The 23116-nt window shown below is 43.4% G+C and overlaps 1 protein-coding gene across 7 annotated transcripts in view; it reads left to right on the forward strand.

Moving 5' to 3' along the window:
* The first annotated feature begins 2515 nt into the window (after nucleotides 1–2515).
* Nucleotides 2516–23116, forward strand: part of PARD3 (par-3 family cell polarity regulator) — a 445230-nt gene continuing 424629 nt past the window's right edge. For all 7 annotated transcript variants that reach the window (XM_066551580.1, XM_066551588.1, XM_066551597.1 and 4 more), the window contains exon 1: nucleotides 2516–2673. In XM_066551580.1, the coding sequence (XP_066407677.1) occupies nucleotides 2554–2673 (120 nt within the window). In that variant the 5' untranslated portion in view covers nucleotides 2516–2553. The remainder of the gene's footprint in view (nucleotides 2674–23116) is intronic.

Here is a 23116-nt window from a genome sequence, read left to right on the forward strand (position 1 = left end):
ATCTAGTGGGGAAGAAACTCAAATCTTGGAGGTTCTCATTCCTGTTAGGTCTATCACTATTCATGTGCAAGTCTTTAAGTTTTGGCCTCAATCAGATCCCAGGATAGACTTGATTTCTTGTACTTCATTACTGATTTTTCCCGTTTCACACATTTAATGGAAAAACTATCAATATTTCTTTCTAAACTGTTGGAGTTTTTTTCCAGGAGAGTGTTAGAACAGCTGGGAAAACTGCCAAGTAACTTGTTAAATACAGTAGGAGCAGGAATTAAATCACAGAAAAACATGAAAAACCTGTAGCTGTGTCTGAACAGTGAAATAGTTACTGTTGACCAGCAACAGTATTAAGCTTTATAAATATCAAGTTTTAGAGTAGTGTGTGAAAGCTTCTAATATGCAACATTATGTTTTAGCAGATAAATGCAAATGACAACCAAAGTATAATGTGGAATATTACAAAGTCTATGACATTGTAAATTCTTGTTAAAAACAGCCTGGGAAGAGGCTCTACTGACTTCACATTTTCATAGTCCTTTCTGCAAGTTTCTTAGGTGATGTATATTAAACCAAGGATTTATAGCTCTTTCATCCTTTCCCAGCAGCTCTTATGATCATCTAGAAAGTACAGAAGCAGCAGGTTAGAGGACATTTTCATCTTTTTCCAATAATAAACTTGATGAGCTATGGTCATAAAGCTGCAGAGTGTACCCAGTTGTCTCAGTCATGAGTTCTAAACTGTTTACACTGGATTTATTTTATTTCTGCCTTTCTGAACTCCTGCATGCTGTCTTGATTCCACACAAGTGAACACTGGGGATATGACAAAATGTAACATGGCAGGTGTGCTTGTTTCCTGCTTTAAAAGACAGACTAGATCTCATATTAAATTCAGATATATTAGTCCAGATAACTCAGGTGGGTAACAGTAATAAAAATGGCATCTAAGCTAAAAATTATCTGTAGGTCAGGAAATTAATTCTTTGATTTTGTTAGTGTCCCAAAGCTTTCCAAAACTGAAATTAATAGAAAAGGTTCTATGGATTTCAATGAAATTGAACAATATGCATGGAACCAAATTAATATAAACTGACTCCTCCATTTTCCATACTGGAAACTCTTAACTAGAATGCAAAGGGTTAGGGATGCCATTCTCACCCTTGACTTAACAGGGCAATAATTCTACCTTTGATGTTTTAAAAACATCATTAATCCTGCTCCTTACCTCTGTACCTACTAAACCGCAGACAGCTTTGCCATTTGTACCAGGTTTGAAGTTCTTAAATTTACTAATACTGTTGCTAAGGGAACAAGAGCATTCTGCCAGCTGGGACAGCTGCTGGGCAGGGAGCACCAGAGGACACGTGCTGAGTTGTCCGATGTTGTAGAAGGATGTTGACATTATGTGCTACAAAGATTGCTTGAATTTCACATCTTTAGTGCTGTGTATAAGTTCATGAAAAAAAAATAAAAAAAAAGGAGAAAGTTTTTTTAGCTGCTTTCCTGTCTTCCAAACTCTGCTTTCACTCAAAAGATATATATTGTCAGGCACACTGAATGACCAATGAACTGTGCAATTCCATTGTCCTCAATGAAATCCGTGGAAAAAAGTGCACGATACCTATAAACCCCTATGACTTCTGACGGCTTTGCGGAGGAGATTGCTCAGCGGTTCCATTGATGCCGGTGTTACTGATGATGCAGGAGGTTTTGCACAGTGTAGGTCCTGTTGCGTTAACAGACGCCCCAAAGACCAGGGAGGCCATCGGGTTTCGGCCGTGAGCGGTGGCCGTGGCCCCGGACCCCGGGAGGTACAGCAGCCCGCCGTGCTGCCCTGCCGAGCCCCTTCTCTGCGGGGCCGTGCCTCGCTTTCCCGGAGCCGCGTACCTGAGGCAGGGCGGCGGCAGAAGGAGCAGCAGCGGTGCCCGCTCCGCCCAGTGCACCACCGGGGCCGAGAGACCGGGATTTCGCGGGGCTCCTTGTGCCGGTGCGACCCCGGCTCCGCATCCCCGGTACCCGGCGGGGCAGAGCGAGCCGAGGGCAGCCGCAGCCCCTCAGGCTCGGTCGGGGCACTCTCCCCGACCGTGTGCGGGGCCCGCCGGCTCCCCCGCCCCGTCCGCGCTGCCGGCGCCCCGCGGAGCCGGCCGGCTGCCCCCGCCCCGCCGCACCGCCCCACGCCTCCGGAGCGGGAGCCAGCGCCGCCGCCCCGCCCGCCGCCGCTGCGCGCCGGGGCAGGAGCCGAGCAGGTGGCCGCGGGCAGCGCTGCGGCATGTGAGCGGCCCCCGGCCCTCGGGAAGGCAGCACCGGCCCCCGTCCTGCGCTGCCCTCCCTTCCCCGCGCCTCGCCGGGCCGGCCGCGACGCCGGGGCGGAGGCAGGGCGCCCGCAGCGGCAGCCCGGCGGCGGCCGGGGGCTGAGCGCCGCGCCCCGCCGGGGGGCGGCCGTGGCGGAGGGCGGAGGGGAAGAGGAGGAGGAGGAGGAGGAGGAGGAGGAGGAGGAGGAGGAGGAGGAAGGCTGCGCGGGGCCGGAGGGTCGCGGGAGCCCCCCGGCCGCACAGGATGAAAGTCACGGTGTGCTTCGGGAGGACGCGGGTGGTCGTGCCCTGCGGGGACGGGAACATGAAAGTTTTCAGCTTGATCCAGCAAGCGGTGACCCGGTACAAGAAGGCGATCGCCAAGGTGAGGGGCGCGGGGAGCGGCGCCCGCGATCAATATGGCGCTTCCCGGAGTGGGGAGGGAAGAGAGGGGGAAAGTCCGGGCTGCCCCGCCGGGGGGAGCGGCGGGAGCGGGGCCGGGGGCGGCCGGCGGCGGCGGCGGAGCCCGCGGGGAGCGAGTGCCCGGCGCCACCGCAGGGAGCGGGGGGCGGGGGGGGCTCGGCCCCTCCGCAGCGGCCAGCGCGGCCCCTCCGCGGCTCCCCGCGGGCGCCTGGCGGGCCTCGGCCCTTTGTTCGCCGGTGCCCGGCGGCCCCCGGGGGTGTCGGTGCGGGAGCCGCCCGAACCCGGCCGGCAGAGCAGCGCGGGGGCCGGCGGTGCCGGGTTTGCCCCGGGGCGGGCGGCGGGGCCGAGGCGCAGCGGGCCGGGCGGGAGTCGCGGCGGAGGGCTGGAACTCCAGCTCCAGGCTTCCCGGCCCTCCAGGCCCGGCGCTGAGGGCGGTGCGAGGGGACCCCGCCGCAGGGGCGTCCGGCGGCGCCCCGCGGGCCGCCCTCCGCGCCGGGCGAGGCTCCGAGGGCCCCCAGCAGCGCGGCCGCCCGCGGCACCTCCGCGCCCGCCGGGCCGCGGGGGAGGCTGCGCGCTGCGGGACGCTCCGCGGGGCCCCGGGGTGCGGGGGGCGCCGGCCCGGGCCGCGGCGCAGCCCGACAGCCGCCCGCGCCGGCCTCCCGCAGCCCCATGTTGAAATCCCGGGCTGTGCGTGTGCAGGCAGTTGCAGACTTGGCTTTCCCTCCATGGGCAACTTGTTGGGCTTTGAGTTTCTTCCCTTCCTTTTTTTTTTTTTTTTTTTTTTTTTAATTTTTCTTTCTCTCTTTCCTCTCCTCCTCCCTTTCCCCCCCCTCCCCCCTCCCGTACTTTCTTGCTGCTGCAAACTTCTTTTTAATCAACTGGTTTGTTGGGCAGTGTAACCATCGTTGGCTGAGAACTTCGGCAATGCCTTTCCCCTTTCCTCTGCCTTATCGATCCAAGTTTTAGTTGTGCTTCTCCCCCTCATCCCTTGTGAGACAATTTACACTTCTGATCCTGGAAGTTTTACTTTGGCAAATGCAGACTGCCAGGTTGTCCTGAAACATGCAGTGGAAGGAATATTATGAGGGGTTCATTGATTGCTTCGAAGTGATTGGCGAGAAAATTTTTAAAATCAGTTTTTTCATAGAGAATTCCAAATGCTGGAAGAAGAAAAGTAACTGAGTTTCCCATCACCTCCCCACCTGATTCTTAAAGAGCATGGTTTTGAAGACCACAAGCATATTCTGATTCTACCTGGAAAAAGTAAAATGATTCTCGAGGATACGGCTGTGGCTGCATACCAGCTGTCATTCATATACAGCAGTTAATGCAGATGGCAGTCTACTTGCATATAGGAGGCTGTGGCTGAGAGTACCTCTCTGGTTAGGGAAAGCAGTGAACACTCAAGTGAGACTGTGGAACACCGAATGCCTCATTGGGCCATTCAGATGAGAAGTATTTGCAGCATTTGATCTTCGGTATTACAGCATTAATAAAAGTAATTATTTTGTTGTGTTTTGTTCCAAAACTGGCCCATATAACTCCTGTGGCAATGGGCTGCATCCTGGCTTCCAAGTATTTAGTTACATTAAGGGGTAGCAGTTGCCTTCTGCAGCATAATGTTAAACCCGGGAGGGATTGAAGTTATAAGCACAGGGGAGACACACGACAGTCACGAGGAAAAGGTTACATCATTGCAAATTTCATTTCGGAACAAAAGTGGCCCACCTGTGGAAGCCTGGGAGGGGAAAAAAAAGTAACTCTGAATATGGCCATGTAATTAAAGAGACAGTCTGCAGAGGGGCAGCCAGACTTTGACTGGTATCAAAAGCTCTGCATCTTGGGTTAAAATGACACAGTGGTTTTATTTATTAGTATTTATATGGTGGTTATGCTAAATGCCACTGGTATGGACTTGAGGTAGCTGCAATTACCAAGATTGTTTCTATTAGATGGAAATTCTGTGGTTGGAAACAGTAGCAGTGTCCATGGACTTTCTCTGAGTGTTTTATATGGTCACTGTCAAACCTTACTTCTAACTTCAATTTGCTGAACATTTTCTGTGGTGATGTTTAGGTGGGAGGAAACTGGATGTTACAGTAAGTCAGTTTTGTAAGTAGGTGTATAATACTGTTTGCTGTGCTTGCAGTAGTGTAACATAGTAATTGTATGGTTTGGATGCTGGAATTCCACAGATGACTGTATTTTCATAGCAGTTAGATGGTTCCTTTCTGTGCTAGTGTAGCAGATGAGCAAATCTTCAGTTCATAAGGAGACAGGAAAGGGGACAAAGTAATTCCTAACTGAGAGGATCAAAGTATATGTGCTCATATGAACTTACAGTCTGGCAGCTGGTATCAAGCTGACACTGAAATCTACAGCACCACCACTATGCTCGTATGGAAAGAAGCATATCTGGTGGAAGATTATTCAAAATATTTGAATGAAGTTTTTGGTTTTCATACTTACAGGAAAAGCAGCATTTCTCATCCTGCAAGAATGTGTGTGTCTACAATGTGCAGCAGTTCTTTCAGGAGAACTCCTTGAGAACTGAGTTGTCAGCCCTTCCCAAATTTCCCCCTGCTTTGTCACGGTTTCCCAGTTGTGATTAGCAGTAGGTGATCTGCACAGTGCACTTATGATGTCCCTGTGCAGTTGTAGTGAGGCAGCCCAAAACCATGCTTGACGAGTGCCAGCAGTGAATAACTTCAAAATTTGACCTCAGTGTTCTGGCTTGGTATTATTTAGGTTGAAGAGACATGTTGAGAATGGAAAAAGTACTTATGGAGAACAATCCACATAATAGTACAGTTCTCCTCTCTGTAAAATTTTAGGAGTTCAAAACATACAGATAGCAGAACTGCAGATAACTGCAGTTAGTTCTGGGTGCTATGTCTTTGATGAGGATTCTGAGTGAATCCTCAAATTTATTCAAAAATTTATTATGGATTAACACTGCTGTCAGTGCTAAGTCTTTGTGTATGAAATTAGTTATTAATATGACAGGCTATGTTTAAAGGCTGGTCTATGTAGCGTGTATAAATTTTTCTGTTCTTTTGCTCTTATTCCAAGAGAAGCTTTGTGTCTGAAACATGATGCATTCTTTCTGCAGGTTGTGTTTGTGGGAAATGAACAAGCAAATGATAAAAGATGTTTGAAATGTCCACCTTGTTCAGGGCAAGTGGAGTCAGCAAAATCGATCATGTTAAATGAAACCCAGTTTTCATGGGGGCACGCTAATGGTGCACTTTGGTGTGGCTGGATGGGGTGATGCAGCCTCTGGCACAATCTCTGCCTGAGCCTTAAAGGAGTACAACTTGGGCAGGGGACAGCTAGCCTGAGGAATGGTAGTTGCATTTTCCAGACCCTGCTGGTCAAGGGTTGTGGAGATTTAGAGTAGTGTAGTCCTAGCAGTTAATTTAATGGTTAAAAATTGCAAGAAGGTAAGGGTGATTTAAGAGGGGAGGTCAGCCACATCTGAATGGTTTAATGTTGATGGCAAGAGATGATGGCCTGCACTAAAAAGGAGAAAGCAGACAGGCAGTTGAGATGAAACATTCTTATCAAATATTGAACCACTGTTAAAAGGTGGAAAATTATATAAAAATGATATATCGAGCAACTATTGAAAGAAAGTAATTGTGCATCTTGTAATTTTGGTTTGATCTAGATGTTGCCAGAGATGTTTCTGACTTTTTTTGTTGACTTTTCACAGTTGGCATAATCTCTTGTGCTTTGATTTTTGCAGAGGATATTGTAAGCATTTTAAATTTTATCTTCTTTTTCTTGCAAGTAAAAATAGGTATGCATAAGCAATGGGTAGATATAATTAAAAAAAAATCATGTGATGTAAATGAGCATGGTAAGCAAGAATATGAAATAGGAAATTGTAGATTTGCTGGAATTGTTCAGTGTCATGTTGAGTCCCTAGAGGAATTGTTTGGTTTCCATGATAGTTCAGGCTGATGCCCTGCATATCATGAGCTTGCAGTGGTGTTCCTAGATGTCATATATAACCCTAATTTTCCAGTTAAAATAAGTAAATTAACAGTTTTTCTGCTGAATCAAAATGAATTTAATAGAAGTCTTGAGACACCTTTTCCCTTTCCTATGCCAAATGCTGTAGGAGATGAAGTTTTGTGGGGGTTTTGATGTTGCATGGAACAATACTTCAATTGTTAATTTGAAAACTGCAGTGCAGTAATATTTGTGAAAAGAAATTGTAATCTGCTCTTTGATAGTGTTAGAGGCTGTTGCTGATAAGAGACCAGAACTCCAGGAGAGTTGGCAGTGTAAGCAAAGGTAACAGGTGTCAGATGACCATATTCTCGTGTAATTTGTACACTGGGGGCTTAGGCCACCCAAAGCTTAAAGCTCCATCTCTTTGGTAGGTCTGACATTCATCAGCAGGGAGTTGTGAGGGAGGAAGGTTGAAGCCTGAGTGATGGTGTCTGTGAAGCTTGCTTTTTTTTTCTGTTTTTGATTTTAAACCCCCCCCCCCCCCCCCCCCCCCCAGTGCCAGCTAATGGGGATTATTTGCTTAAAAGTCAGTTCTCAGACAGCTGGTTCTCTGTCAGGTACACAACGGCAGCTTTGATGCAAGTTATGTTCTGTAGAGCAAACAGTTGCACAGTTCCTCATGACTGTGTCACTGGGGCATCGTTTGTAGAGCCTGACACATGGCTGGGTTGGTATGAAAATCTGCTGATTTTACTTGGGCTTTGTGTTGTTCTTGGCACATTCTCTCCTTGAGCCTGACCACTAGGTTTTTGCCACAGGCTTAAATGGATCTGCCACGATGCCCATTCAGTGACCCCTTTGGCAATACTCAAGGGCAGCAGTGGCTAAATTTAGCATAAAAAAGATTTCAAGTTCTTTTTGATTGTGTGTGTGGTTTTTTTTTCTTTTTTCTTCTTTTTTTTTTTTTTTTAGATTTGGATTTAATTTTTCTATATGTGCAAATCTCAAACCTTTTTTAAGTAGAAAGAAACCTTACAGGCGATTTCCAGAATACAGAATACACAGGAATCCTCTCAATCCCAAAAAGGAACCAAAATGCCAAAAGAATCCTTGTCACCCCTGCTGCTCAGCTGGCTATCAGTTTAGTTCTGGCTGACACCCCAGGATGATGTGTCTGGGCTCTGCATTCAGTATTGGCTGGAGAGTATTTCAGTCATTTACCTGAGGTCAGCCAGGATTCCGTGGGGCTCTGGGCAGTTTTCTCCAGCTGGCTCTTGACCTCTTCACTGACGCTGGGCTCCCAACAGTGCAGTGAAACCCAGCTGATAGGAAGGTCATTTTGCTGGGGCTTGGTGAGCAGCACTGGAGAGATGCTAATTTAAGGAAGATCAGTACTGAAATGGGTCATGATTGCTTCACATTTAGAAAGCTGCTGTGTGATCCTGCAGGTTTGGTGCTGGAAATGCAAGGCTACAGTGATAAAGTCCCTCTGCTCATAATGGAAAACTTTGTTTTAACCTCTTTTCTCCAATTCTGTCTGTGTTTTCAGCCAAATCAATGTTTTCCTGTTATTGGCTCATCTGTAAATACAGGTGGCTCTTGCCCATGGCTAGAGAAGTTGCAGGGTGAAGGTAGAAATGAACCTTTGGGGTGAATGTGGCAGTGGCTGCGGAGGTCCCTGGCATGGGGACTTGGCTGTACAGCAGCGCTGTGCCCGAGGGACCTGGGGCTTGCAAGGCAGGGAGCTGCACAAGCCCTGCCATGCCCTCTCTGCCAGCTCTTGCCTTTGTTCTGTGCCATCCGTGCTGCAAGGGAGGAGGCTCGTCTTAAAAGGGCCTGAGCGCCATGCTGGGGCTGTACCCCTGTGATTTGAGCAAGCAGACACTTGGGATTATTCAAAGCTAATAAAGAAGACTGAATTCTGTAGTGTTGAAAAAGAGGGTCTTGAGAAGTGGATACCCTGTAAGCCCTTCAGCTTTGAAGGTGCTTTCAGCGAAGGATGTGTGGTACTGCTGGGGCTGGCTGGTGTGAGCAGCACCTATCTCTGCCTGGATGGGATGCACCATGGATTTCAGTTTGGCATGATGTGGTTTCTCAGTGTTTCACTGTTACTTACAGAGATCAAAGTGAAGTGTGTGTTGGTGGAAGAGTGGCTGGAGAGTGATTTCCCTTTGAGCAAAGCACCATTCAGCTGCTGAGCAATTCCTGTAGCTCTGAGGAGAGCACTGTGGGGGAGACTGTGCAAATGCTCAGTGCATTTGGGGAACGGTTCCTGCAGGCAATCTGGGGTTTAGGGAGTTGCCAGCCTTTCTTCTCCTGCGCAATATAGCCTTCCACCACTGGAAAGCCATCTGATTCTCATAGCTTTTTACACTTTAACTTCACTTATAACAGTCACAGATGTTTTAGCTCTGTTACAAAAACACCACTGGAAGTAACACTTTCTCAGTTGCACCAGACTATGACATCTTTTGGTCGTGGCACATTTAATCTGGTAAAAGAAGATGGAGTAAATGGGGGAGAAATGCTGGTGATCTTAGTTATACAGAATATGGTTCATGTAGCTTTAAAACAATTTCCTGGTTCTTCAAAGGAAAACAAACTGTTTCATCCAAATATAAATTGAATGGATAAAACATGCAACAATGCTGAACCAGTGCTTATGTATATTGAAAATAAAGTGGAATTCTTCTAACATCAATCCAGAAAATAGCACAGATGTTCTCACTCAGAAATATTTTCTGAGCAGTAAGAAAATAAAAAGTGAAGCAAAAAGTATTAAAAAATTCTGGAAGATACTTTAGGGCATCTGTGCTTTATTTTTTTTCCCCTCCTTTTTAATATACATTATATACTTTCTTTGTTTCTTTGAGGTCATTTTGATGTAATGCTCAGCAAGTCTGGTACTGGAAAATGGATAAAAAACCACCAAAAACCAAACTGCCTTTGAGCTAAGTTACATAATCCAGTGGGGCTGTTTAAAAAACCAAGAAAGTAAAAAGAAAAACAGCAGCACAGTCATACATAATACTTGTCAAAATGACTAATATTGCTAGTGAAAGAGAAGTGAGTCAAATTTTAAGTTGGGGAAAATAATTTTAAATTAACAGCAAATATTAAGGCCTTTTTGTTTTTTGAGAGAATCACATTAGTTGCAGTGTTAGGTTTTTTTTTTTCTTATGGGTATTCTTAGTTATTTTCTCAAGTTGGTCCCAGGTATTTGTTAAATTTGAAATAATTTTAATAACTATTTTGTGGCAGTATTTTTTTATTCTCTTTTTTTTTTTTAATTAGGTAACTTGTTGGTAACTTATTTTCTACTTCAATTCCCTGTGGCACAGTGATGCACGTTAATCACCTATTTAGTCCCAAACAAAAGGAGAAATGCATTCCTACTTTCATACTAAAACTGTTGGACTGCATCCCACGCTCTGCATCTCAAGGCTAGGGTCTCTGGTGCAGGAGAGGAGGAGTGAAGACCAAGAGGGTTTCTGTGCAAGGAGATGATCTTTGCTGTCCAGGAGCACAGATGAGCATCCCCTGGAGCTGGGCCCTGGGGTGCTGCTGTGTTCCTGCCAGAGACCATGGCTTGGTGCTGGACAAGTTGGCAAGTTGGCTGGTGTTGCCTCCAGCTTGTCAGGATGTCTGTGGTGACAGAAATAGAGCTGGCAGAAGGGAAATGACTGTGGGGAGAAGGATGATTTTCTGTAGGGTTGAAAAAAAGGATGGGGTGTCCTTAGAGTTTGGTGAAAGGAAATGTGTAGGGGGATACACTATAAGACAATAGAGGTAGTATAGAAAGTAATCTTACCCCTTAAGGAGTTGCAGCTGAGCCAATCATTAGAGATTGGGAACAGGCCTGACTTGAACGGGCTGCAGCTGTAGCCAATCAGGAGAGTGTTATAAAAGAGTGGATTGGGTGGCTGGGGGGAGCTGGGCTCAGTTGGCTGCTGTAAGAAGAAGGAAGAGTCAGTGCCTAGAGGAGCGGCCTACGAGAAACATCAAGGAGGTATGAAACTCTGGGAATAAGGAGACAACAATGTGAAACCTTTGCAATATAATGATAACAGAAATGCTTTTGAAGGATAGATGGATATGGCTCCCATTGCTTTTTCTTTTCACCTGAGTGGGAAATGGGAGTTTGCATGGAAGCTAGACACCAGTGCAGTACATGAGGTACAGACAAACAGAAAGTGGAAAGATGGGAAGAAATGGGTTAACTTGGTGTCCTGGAGGCTAGCAGTCCATTTAGCAAGAGGATGAAAAATTGACCTCAGTGGTGCAACAGATGTCACCCAAAGGCTTTTTTTAAAAAATCAACCTGTGGAATTTATTATAGGAAGCTTTTCTTTCTGGGCAATAAGCATAGTGAAAGTAGTGTATCCCTGATTTGGTGGGGAAAATAGACTCTGTTTTGGAAAAGCAGTGTCACGTTTTTGGCCGTACTCTCCCCATTTGCTCATACTCAGCCTGCTGCTGATGCAGTGAAATTACGAATTTGTTGCAGGAGGAGCAAGCTGGTATATTGTTAGCAGTTTTCTTTTTAAGTGGCAACATTTATAGGATTTTTTTTTTTTTCCGGGTGTGCATGTCTTTACAGACTCAGAATAGCAATTTAAAATGTTTCTGGTGTTGATGTGTATTGCTAGAAAAAAAATAGTTACGTGGGTATAAAGTATTTTAAATGGTGATAGAACTTCTGGGAGTGCCTGTATGTTTGTGTGTGCACCCACTTAGGTGTTTTCATTTGTTTGAAGAAATGTAGCCACATTTAGTAAATGGAAAAGTAGTTTCACCTTACCCCATGTTTTTTGCATGTGCTTTCAAAGTTGTGGAGTTACTCTATCTTCCCCCTAGGCAAAGGCCACATAATGTTTTTTTCTCCTTTGTTAAATGTCAGAAGCAATATCTTACTTGTGAGAACCTTGCAGCAATACACATCCTTGTGCATATAATGAACAACTTTGTTCCAAGTTCTTAAGGACCCGAACAGGAAGGAGCTGAATTCAGCAAATATTGGAAAAATTACTTCTGGGCTTGCTGGAGTGTCTCTGAGACCACACAGCTGAAAGTTTTGTTGCTATAACAACTTAAATGACAGTTGGAAAACCCCAATAAATTGGAAGCTTTAGAGCCTTTTGCTTCTTTAATAAGCTGCTAAGTGAAATAACAAAGCTTGATTTAATTTGACCTCTTCAAGAACCTGTTGGACCATATATTATTTGTGTTGTTTTAAGTGTGTATTTGTTTGTGCTGTCAGTTTGCCCCTCTGCCTTCTTATGAAGACTCTGTGCCTGCAGCTGTGAGCACCAGGAAAGCAGCCAGGTACCAAAAGAAGAAGAATTTAGGTAGCAAGGCTGTGGTGGCCATCCATTCCTGGTGAATGAGCTCTGGCCTCAGCACTGTGTGCAGCCTGAGGAGGGAAGGGATTTTACTCAGCTTGAATTTGTCTCTGGCAGTAGCAGGCTGCTGGAGACTGCTAGCCTGAAGTGTTAGGCTTTGCTAAAAGTTGAAAAGTATTGTGCAATTATAGCAATTTGGAGAGTATTACAATAGTAGGAGAGTAGTCTTCTCTGTACACCTCAATTGTTCTGCTGGGTGTTTCTGGTTTTTGTTGTAGAGATGAATGCTGGTTAAGAGAAGAAATGCTGCTGCTTTTGCAGGGAGATGAGGGGAGGTAGCCCAGCAATGGCTGTGGCTTTCCTGGAGTGGGGTAGCCAGCTTTGCAGGGCTCCTGTGAGGGCTGTGTGTGTGGGGCTCAGTGAGGCAGCAGGTCAGGTTTGCTTCAGGGTGAGCGTGTGCCCTGGGTTAACCCCAAAACACTGCCAAAGCTTCTCTTGTGGCATTGTAGGAATGAGGTACCTGGGGTGGGGGAAAGGACAAGACCCAGCACAAGGGACTTGTCCACCCTCAGTCAGACTGAGCCCTGTCTTCTGGACATGGTGCAAGTTCAGAGCATTGTTGCCAAATCCTCTATTGAACGTTTTTTAATGTCATTAAGAATACTGATTTTCGAAGATAGGTTTGATGGTTTTTGGTCTCATTGAGTATTTTAAAGCTTTAGTTGTTCTTTCTAGTTCTTTTACAAATGAAAAACAACATAAATGCTGTCTGTAATAATGCTGGAAAATTTGAAGTTTGAACAAAGAAATATCAAGAAAAAGTGGACTGGCTGAAATAAAGTAGCACTTTTAAATTCAGGATACTGTGTTAACATAGGCTCTCTTTGTAAAAAGGCCAATGAATGTGACTTTAAATGACTATAACTGTATGCAAAATATGTATATGTTTAAGAACTTCCATTTGAAGAGAAAACCTATATTTTCTTGACTTAACTAATCTCATCTGAAAGAAAATGTTTTGCTCTGTATGTAAAACAGCATATTTAACTTGTGGTTGTGTTAGGCAATGGATTAGTCTCTTCACCGTGTACCCAGTGATCATTCAGGAATGCAATTCTTTGGTAAACTAAACCCAGATGTTAATGTGTGTGAAATGTAATCAGTGTCTTATAAGTCTCTCCTTTATTAGTAGAGCTGTTTGAAGTAAATTCCTGATGACCCTTTTGTTGCTTTGGTGTTGCCATAAAATAGCTGTTGTTAGCTTGAAGCCCCTGCTAAATTGGAAGCCACAGGTAATGAACATCCTGCGTTGTATCTTTTGGTGTTTATGAAATATTTAGCTCAAAAAGCCTTACCCTGTCTCTGTGGAGGTAAGAAGTTTCTTTTGCTGGTGGAATTGCCTAGCTGAGGAATGGAAGCAGCAGTGAAGGGGAGCTAGCTTGTATGAAAGGCTAATTTGTGCTGAGTTAAATATTCTTGTGATATTTGAATATGTGGTCGTTAGCTCGAATGTACTGCTGTTTACCTTTTAGCACCTGGAAAAGTCTAAACAATTGGCTGAAGGGAACTGTGTCCTAAATCTGCTTCCAAAATACTTCTTTTTAACTGTGTATTTCAGACTTGATTAAATCTGCTTTTTGTGGTGGTATTTTCCCAGTGGCCGGTGTAAATGGCTGAGGAAAGGTTTGGGCAGTGCTCTAGTGTTGTGCTGTGGGCTGTTCAGTTTGATGAGATAGATCTACATAGTTGTTCCCTTTATAAAAATGCTGTCAAGGTGGGCCTGTAAACGCTTATGCATGCACATTGCTCTTCTCAATTAAAATCCCAATATTTACCATAGCCATCCACTGTACTTGAGTCCAATTAGTATGAAATGGTCTTTATTCTAAATTGCTTTAATTTCATAGTTCAGTACTTGCTTGGTCTCATATCAGAACAAAATAAAAAGGCTTTAAAATTTGCTCTATGTGAAAGTTATTAAACTATTTGCAATCTTTAAATCATAATAGCTAATTCTGTAAGCTGTCTGTCTTGTTTTCATAGATGCATAGAGTGGTTTGGGTTGGAAGGGACCTTAAAATCACCTGCTTCCAATCCCCTTGTCATAGGCAAGGACACCTTCCATTAGACCAGGTTACTCAAAGCCTGATCCAACCTGGCCTTGAACACCTCCAGGACAGCAGAGAAGTTGCAGATTTTATGGGTTTTATGCGTGGTCTGTGTTACCCTTTATAAGACCATGTATTATGTCTGTGATTAGATAGTGTAAAGACTGCTTTAACTCTAGCAGCCTTCACAAGCTGCTTCTGATTCATTGAGCCAGTGTTTTGTTGCCTTCTGAAAGACTTTGTTTCCAAAGGCTGGTGGATGCCAGAGACATGGTGAATAGAGAGAATTAAGACACAATGAGTCCACATTTTTGTCTTGGTCACTCTTGGGGATTAAAGTTGTGTGTGATACTGAAGTAAAAAATAATAGCTTTTCTGTAATTAATTAGTGTTTTAGAAACATGCTGTGTTATCATTCAAAATTTTCCTGTCACTTTTTGAAAAAAGTGAGCTGTTCCTCCTGAGCTTAAGTGTGGAGTGTGATAATTCACTTTGTGTTTTGTGTTACTCTTCAGTGTAAGGTAGAAGCTGAGATAGGAAGCAGAGATCTGAACTCAGCCCTTTGCAGCCTGCCTTTCACCTGATGGGCTGTTAGGGAAGCCAGCCTTTGGGGAAGACCACATGGCTTTGGGTTTGTACATTGTGTCTAGATGCAATAAATAAGAGGGTCGGTTCTTTGCAATTGCAAATTGTGCATTTGTCAGCATGAACAGCAATTCAGAGACAGCCTGGTGCTGCTCACTTGCTTTGCCGAGAGAAAAGGGCTGTGAGATCAAACACTGAGCTCAAAGATGCCAAAGTCTGTCTATTTTAACTTTGTGGCTCCCCTCTCCCTCTTTCTGAATAAGTAGGACTACAAATACAGCATGGTATGTAAAAGCAAAGCTGTGGAGTCCTCCCCCCCACTGCTTGCATCTTTATATATAGTTCATTCTGCTGATCAGACTGTCACACCTGCTACCAGCCTCCTTCAGAGAGCAGATTGCAGCCTTGCAATTTAAGTGCTCCTAGCATATGTTGGTGATATACACCAGCAGCAGGACAAGGCTTTTAGCTTTGACAGGCTCTACTGGTTTGGGAATGTTGGTAAATGGACAAGGGAGAAAAAAAATAATGGAGTAATTTTGAAAAAATTTTAAGTAAATATGCAGAAGGATAAAGTGAACTAATGAAATCTGCCACTTTGTTGTTTTGGTTTTTTTTAAATCATGGATTTCAATACATATTATGCTTGGTATAGAACTCCACAAATAAAACTTTCCCCTTTGTGTTGTGACTTACACTGTTGCTCTGGTCATTGCCAGGGTGTTGAATTTCCACATATGTATCCAGACTCGCTGGTGCTGGGTTGTACTTGCTGTGTCCCATTGCAGGCACCAGCTCTGTTACTGCAAGGTGAGCAGAGGCTCTGATTCGCTGTGTGGTTGGGCTGCCATGGTATATTCCTCACTAATAGATGAATAGTTTTCATAACTTATTTTTATTATAGGATGAACTACTTCAAATTGCCTAATTTTTAACATGGAGGTAGGGTTATGTGTACAGGTTGTGCAAGTTGTTAGAAAAGACTGAACATTTTATGTCCCTACACAGTTAAAAGATTCACTAACTCAGCTCTAATTCAGAAGTCAGAGCATCTTCAGAGAAGTTTAATGTGGCTTCAGTAATATACAGTAAAAAAGTGAGTGGTACTTTTTTGTGAAAACTATTGCTTACTCCATTTTCCTGCTGCACAGGAGCCTGAGTTATAGAGAGATATATGTGGGAGTGAACAGGAGAGACTAAAAGTGCTGTGGTTCAGGTTTAAGGAACAGTTACAGTGTCTTTTGGTTCTTTTCAGAAACATTGGCTGAATCTTGTGGTGAAGATGCAGGAAATAGCTGGTTAGTTTTGCTTTCCTGATGCTGTGCTTTGAGAAGGGAAATGCATGTATCAGTGCCCTGCTTCTTCAGCTGTGAAAGAGGGCACAGAGTAGGAGTGGGCTCCTTTCTATCACTGCTTACCAAGACAGGCCTGCATTAACTGGGAAGCTGTGTAGGTTTATTCCAAACACAGATGATGGAGTACGGGATTGCTCACCCGGGAGCAGCATTGTGTATTCCTGTGGCTCATTCTCTGCAAGGACCTCATTAACACATGCATTTCACAACAGCACGATGTTAATTGCAGCGAGTACTGGCATTAAGTCCTTCTGTGGTTTGCTCTTCATCTTTCTTTGACCTTAGGAAACAGAAATGTACTTTGCTGTACTTATTGCTTGTGCTGCAGCAAAGCTGTGATGCGCCCATCAGTAGTAACAGCATGCAACACCCAAACTATCTGCAAGGAGGTGGCTCTTCAGCACCCGCTCCTCTTAGGAGGGCAGTTTTCTTCTTTGCTTTGCCACCTTTCCCTTCAAAAACAAAATCGGCAAGCAAATGTCATAGCAGGAGATGGGCACGTATGGATTTATCCCTGCAGAGTGCATAGAGAAAGCAGGCACAGGAGGTCACTGGCTGATCCAGGACCACACAAACAGTTTGGATCCAAGCTGGAAATAAAGTGCTGACCTGCTGACTCCTTCATTGCAAGACTGTCTTTCCTCCCTAGTATGGATGTGGTAAAATATTGCTGTACTCAGGCCTTCTGTCCTGTAGCTCAGACACTGTATGAAAAGACACTCCAAGCTTCCCAGGCTGAAAAGAGAGTAGCTTGTGGTAATTGGCTGTTGGAAAGAAAGTCTCTTAGTTTTAGAAAAGTGTGGAGTCCATCATGTTAAACTACTTAATAATTTCTGTTGCTTATGTAATTTTTTCCAACTTGCGTTGAAACTTCCATATAAGATTAGTCCTTGACAGTGTAGGATGTTGATACCAGTGTTGTTTAGATGTTTATAACTTAGAATGTAAATAAAGGAAATGCTTTTGTTTGACTTTAGTATAGCTATCTAAAGGGATTTATAAGTAGTGATTTTTGTTTAAGTGACACACTGAAGCCAGACGAGGTCTGTCAGTGATGAATTTGCTTTAAATATGAGAAAATTGGAGAAGGGAGAATATTAATCCATTATAGTAGAATTTAAGTCAGCATTTCATTTTTTTCCCCATTCAAGTTCTGTAATACTCTCTTAATACAGAAGTGTTGTAAATAAAGGTGGACATGGCCAAGAAATCTGGGTAGTGGGTAAGTGCTCTAATAGTGTTCAGCTGCAGGTAAGAGCGAGCTGTGTTCATGGTTATGCAATTTTTTAGATTGTGGGGTTAATTGCCTTGGTCTGAACTCTCTAGCTTGTAGACTACTGTGCTACAGATGCTGATTTATAAGGAACTCAATCTACCAAAACGTTTTAATCCCTTCTGCATACAGTGCTGAAAAAAGGTGTTTTCCCTTTGTTAGGTGCAAGCTGTCATATTAGGGTCTCTATATTATAATGTCATATTAGGATGGATCTCTATATTGTGAATGAGGAAATGTGCAGGGCTGCAGTAGGACTAGAGACGGCAAACAGGCAAGTGCTTGCTGTAGTACAAATTAAGTAATAATAGTATTAAACCCTGAAAATTGGCGTTTTTCAAATCATAATAAACCAGTTCTTTCAGAATGATTCATTTGAATTTATCAAATGGTTTAGCTTTTGTATTTTAAAAGCATTCTACAGCATAACTGCCATTTATTAATACTGCTTTTGTTGAAGCCTTCAGGTTTTATTAACTGCTGTAATAGTCATTGTGTTATCTCCAGCATTCTGCAAAAATGTGGCTGGTGGACTATGCAGCTGGGGGAATTTATGAAATAATTTTAGATGATATTATAACTGGTTTTCATCTTTTTCCTCTAGAACCTGTATTTTCAAGTGACTCTGCACAGCTTTGATAAACATGCTGTTACTAGGCATGGAGAGCCTGAGAGATTTCCATGAAAGCTTGTAGAATATATTTCTTAACAATTTACATGAATTATTTTGTGTTTCTTGTTATTTTGACATATCCCTCTTATTTTAGACAGCTTTCTCCAGTAGAAAGCTCCTGAGAAAAGAAAAGCTGCTTGTATTTAGATTTAACAGTCCTGAGGGTAACAGTGCTGATGCTTTGCTTCCTTTGCTGCCTGTGGAAACAGCTGTTCCTGACCTGTTCAAGGGCATCTCTGTTCCTGGCTTTTTCAGAAAAGTTTGTTCTGTTCTACTACATTCTAGCCTTATTGTTTTCTTCTGCTGTTGTTTCTGATTCTTGCAAATGATTTTTGCACAGCCGTGTCCCCCCCTGTTTTTCGAATGTGCTGCTTGTACATCAAAGATTCTAGTTTAGAAGGTTTCCTCATCCTCCTGCATTTCTGAGTTGTATAATGATGCTATGGAAAGAAATAATGATACTTTGCAAACTAGTACGGTATTTGTTTTATTTTATTTTTAGGCTGCCCACTAGCTGTCTTTCAGCCTTTCTTGGAGCTTGTTTTTAGCTGTTTTAAACTCAGGCTATTCCCTATACCAGAACAGTAATCAAAGGATTCTGTGCTGTCCTATTAATCTTGCTGATTAACTGATTAGATGAGTTGTTCCTTAAGGCATGTAGTAGCAAACAGAAGGGGTGGCTGCTGGGCAGGAATGGTCACAACAGCAAGCTTTTGCTCCAGACTCTCTCCTGGGCTCACCTGTTGAGGATTCACAGTGAAAGATTTTTAAGCTACCAGCAATACTGTCATGGGAGTCCTGCAAATGCTGCTGAGTCAGGGCTTTTAACAAAATAGTTGAGTTTTATTGAAAGCAATTGAATTGCAGTGAGTGGTGATGAATGGATGTATGGTGGTAGGGCTCTGCAAATTCAGATGTTGATATTTTTCTTTACCCTGGAGTTTGTAAGTGGGATGTGTTTCCAAACGAAGATTGTTCTGATAATGACTTAAAAGGCTATTTCTGTTTCTGTTCTATCCCAGGTTGCATTTATATTGAATTTGTACACCATTAAATAACTTTAAAATATTTATTTAAGAGCTAGTGATACATTTTTTCATGTGAACGCTTTTACTTAATGTTAAGAGGGTGTATAGTCAGCATTTCATCCACAGAAAATGCTTTGGATGAGCTTATTACCAAGCAAGCTGGATATAGAATCAATATTAGAAAAAAAACCTCTGAACTGAGCAATGTGAAATAGAGGAAATAATTTAGTTAAAAATGGAAATTGATAATTGTACTATATATCTATATACTTTTCACTGAAGTACAAAGCCTATAAAATCAGGTATATTCATTGATTTACAGGTTGCTCAAACATGACTGTGATCTGAGTCAATGGAACTCCTTTCCCAGGAGAAACCAGCATATCCTGAGGGTCAGAAACCCTGATGGGCACTTCTTTTTTGAATCTTGTTTCCAGGCAGAAAGCAAAATGTTCTCATTTTTTCTCCATCCTCTCTTTTTTATTGTTTTTTCCCCCCTCATCTGGAATTGATTGTAGCAGTGGGCACTGTGTTTTCACAAACCAAGCATGCTTCCATACAATTGTGATATTTGCTTGCTGCTTTGTCAGTCCAGGGCAAACTGTTCAGTCTCTTTTTTTATGGTACCTCCTTTTTATTTCACTTTTGCAGTGCATGAGCATGGCTGTTAACATTCAGCTGTATTTGCACAAAAGAATAAACAGGAGTTATCCCAGCTCTACTGGCCACTGAAATACCTTATCTGCTTTTCTGTAATTATTAAAAAGCTTATTCGTGTTTTTCCCTGTATCTCATCTACAAAGCATAAAAACTTTGCCAGCATCTTGTAGTTTGTGCTGTATGAATCAATGGAGAAAATAGTCTGCTGTGTGTCTGGAATTTGATATTTACCTATGAAATCTGGAAGGTAGAGCATTTGAAAAAGCAAACCATCTCAACCCTTCTTTTGCTGTACTCTGTGAGAATGCCATGCTTAGTAAATATACTTTGGAGTCTTGGAATGAGCATATATGGTACCAGGCTGCTCAGGGTAATGGTTGTTTTGTTGTGGTGTGTTAGGGGATCAGGTTTGGTTAGAAACTGGGTAGAAGTACCCTGAAATCAGCAGAACTGTGCCAGGCAAAGGGATCTGCCAATACAGCTGCCTGTAAACTTCTGGAGCTAAAATCTTAATGATGCCCATTTGGCACTTTGTGATTTGCAGTTTCTTCAGGTAGCAGCCCTGCAGTGGGATATATGTGGTGTCATGAAATCTGTGCAGTGCAGCTCCCCACCATGAGCAGGGGTGGCCTTGTTCCCAGGAGTGACCTGTGCAGTTCCCAGCTCTGATCAAGGCTGGTGCTTTGGTATGATTGGATCACTGGGGATTACAGCAGGGAATGGTGGTGGGAAGGAGAGAAGGCCAAAGGGTTTATTTGTGTTGGGCAGTTGATGTCTGTAAGCCTGCTCTTTGGATGAGGTCAGTGTCACTGGTGTCACTTGCTTGGGTCACTCTGCAGTAGCACTTGTGGAGGGAATTGCTTCATGGGGGATTGTGACACTCAGGGACACAGGGAGCTGCTGGGTTATCCTGTGTCATTACCCTTCCCAAAGTTGCCATGAGTGAGTGACAGCCTCTCCTGGACACCTGTCAAAGAGGTTCCCAGGGTTGGCCCTGCTGGCCTTTGAAGGACCTCAAGTGAGGCTGCAGCCAATGCATTTCAAGGTAAATATCCAGCTGAGTGATTCTTCTGCTATTGAGGATTTGCACTGTAGTCTCAGTTTGAATACAGGACATGACTATTTGGCCTTGTATGTTGACACTGATGTTATGGGTCTTTGGTTTTCAGGAGTAGATTATCTTTGAATTTTTCTGGTAGCCTTGGAGATCCCCATGAATAACATTTTTCTTTACCTCTGGATAATGGCAGGCTCTGTGATGACAATCATCCATCCTGTTCTGGGTAAATATTTTTAACTAAAAAATAATTGATATGGAAAACTGAGGAGAAAAAGGGTAAAGTAGTAAGAGACTACATTTGATCTTGCAATGGTTTATCTTCTGGATAACCACAGGATTGAATTTCATTGGATTTCAGTTACAGGAACAGAGTCCATAATTAAGGAGTTAAGTGTGTATCCTCAGAGTCAGGTTACTGACATTTTGAGGAGTTACTTAAGTTAGCTTAATTTTTGTTCAGAGGTGGAATTGTTATGGGTTTGTATTTATTTTGATATTTCTTTTATTATCTCTCTTACACACACCAAGATTGTTCTGAAGTAGAGTTTAGTTGCTGTTTTATCAAGAAAGAATTTGAGTTTTGTCCTCAAAAACCCCCAAAGTTTCCAGAATGTGTTTGGAGTGGCCCTCTGAAATGCCCTCCTGTGACAGAGACCTCTGCATGGGTGGCATTTCTCTTTGGTTGGGGGTGTATGGAAGCACTCAGTCATTCAGAAGCCCCTCTGTGCCACTGCAGTAGTTTGGGAAGAGCATGAAGTTTCCTTTTGGAGTGAGCTGACATCAGTTGCTGTAGGTAGACTGCTTCTCCTCATGGGCAAATATTGAGATTTGAGCTGTCTGGCAGTCTGGGCAATGTGGTTCCCAAGTGAGGGGGCTGCTCTTCAGCTGCTGATAAATTGCATGAGTCCAAGGATCTGCTGGATTCCTTTCTAGCAAAAAAACCCACAATGATGTAAACCAGTAACTTATCTTTAGAGTTTTGTTTTCTGCAGTTCTGCTGAACCCTGTTCATACTCCTGAGCAATGTGCATGTGCATTCTGAAGTGTCTTTGCCTTTGTGGCTTAGGCCTTACAAATATCAAAACTCTTTGAGAGTAGCCCATTCACTGGTGAATGGTGTTGGTGATTCAGATAGCTATTTTTGGGGGCAAAAAAAATCCCAGAAGATCTGAGCATGATTTTTTTTTTGTTTAATCATCATTTTTCGCACAAGAAATGATGCATTTTTATCATTCACAAGCTAAAAAATGTAATAGAATAAGTTTTCATATAATTTAGAGTAATCAAGTAGTATCTTACCTTATGATCTTTTCTATGCACTGCTGGTTGTGTCTTTTTGCAGTTGAGAGGAGCAATAAAAGGAATGGTGAATCAGCTGGGATGACAGCTGAGTCAGGCAGCCACCCTGCTCATGTGTGTGCCTGGACTCTGAGCGCAGCAAGGCTGTGTTGAAGCTTCAGGTGTGCATTGAGAGAATGTGTTGAACTTAGATATTCACAATGGAGTGGGGGTGTGTACCAAGGTGTCTGTGAGGAAGAACACAAAGGTCACATTTGCATGAACAAGGAGAATAAAGATGTTGAAGTTTTCATTGAAAAGGCTTGTGCTTGTCAGGATTTATCCACAGAAAGTGTTTGGCACTTGGATTTGTGTGAATTGTTGCTTCTAGATGTGAATGCTGCTATCTCCAAAACTCTTACTCTTGGTTTTGTTTCATATTCTATACTGAGAATTAAAACCCACTTTGAGAGACTTACAGGGGTTGTTCTGTGTAACTGTCAGCTTCTTGTCCATGACTTAAGACACTCTTGTTGCACAATTTCTTCTATTAAATGCTGCTGGTTTACACAGAGACTATGCACAAATCTCTATTTGATACTAGAAAAGCTCTTATTGATACTACAAGTTCAAATCCTCATACTTAGTCTGTCTTCATCTCCTTCACCTTGGTTAAGTTTGATGTGTAGGGCGGTGTTTATGTAGCCTAACTGTTAATCTACAAGATTGGAGTCTGCATAAACTCTGTTTAGAGGCAGTGCAGAGAAATAAATGTGTTTAAGATGTGTCCTGAAGTAGCCATGTGCAGTAGCTCAGTTTTAGAGTGCAGCAGCTGGCTGCAGCATGCTGCAATCACTTTGGCACACACATTTCCAGTCCAGGTGGCTCAGGTGGGTCTCAGTCAATCCATGTGTCCCTTTGTCACAGGCCACTTTTACACTAGGGTGTGATCTTGCTGAGTGGCTGCTGTGTGTCTAAGTAAATATATGCATGGAAAAAACACAGCTACCTCCCTGAAAATTGCTAATAGCTCATTGTGTGGCCATAGGTGGGTTACACTGTCTTTACATGGGATAGAAATGT

This window comes from Molothrus aeneus, chromosome 1, assembly GCF_037042795.1.
Source record: "Molothrus aeneus isolate 106 chromosome 1, BPBGC_Maene_1.0, whole genome shotgun sequence".
Classification (NCBI taxonomy): Eukaryota; Metazoa; Chordata; class Aves; order Passeriformes; family Icteridae; genus Molothrus; species Molothrus aeneus.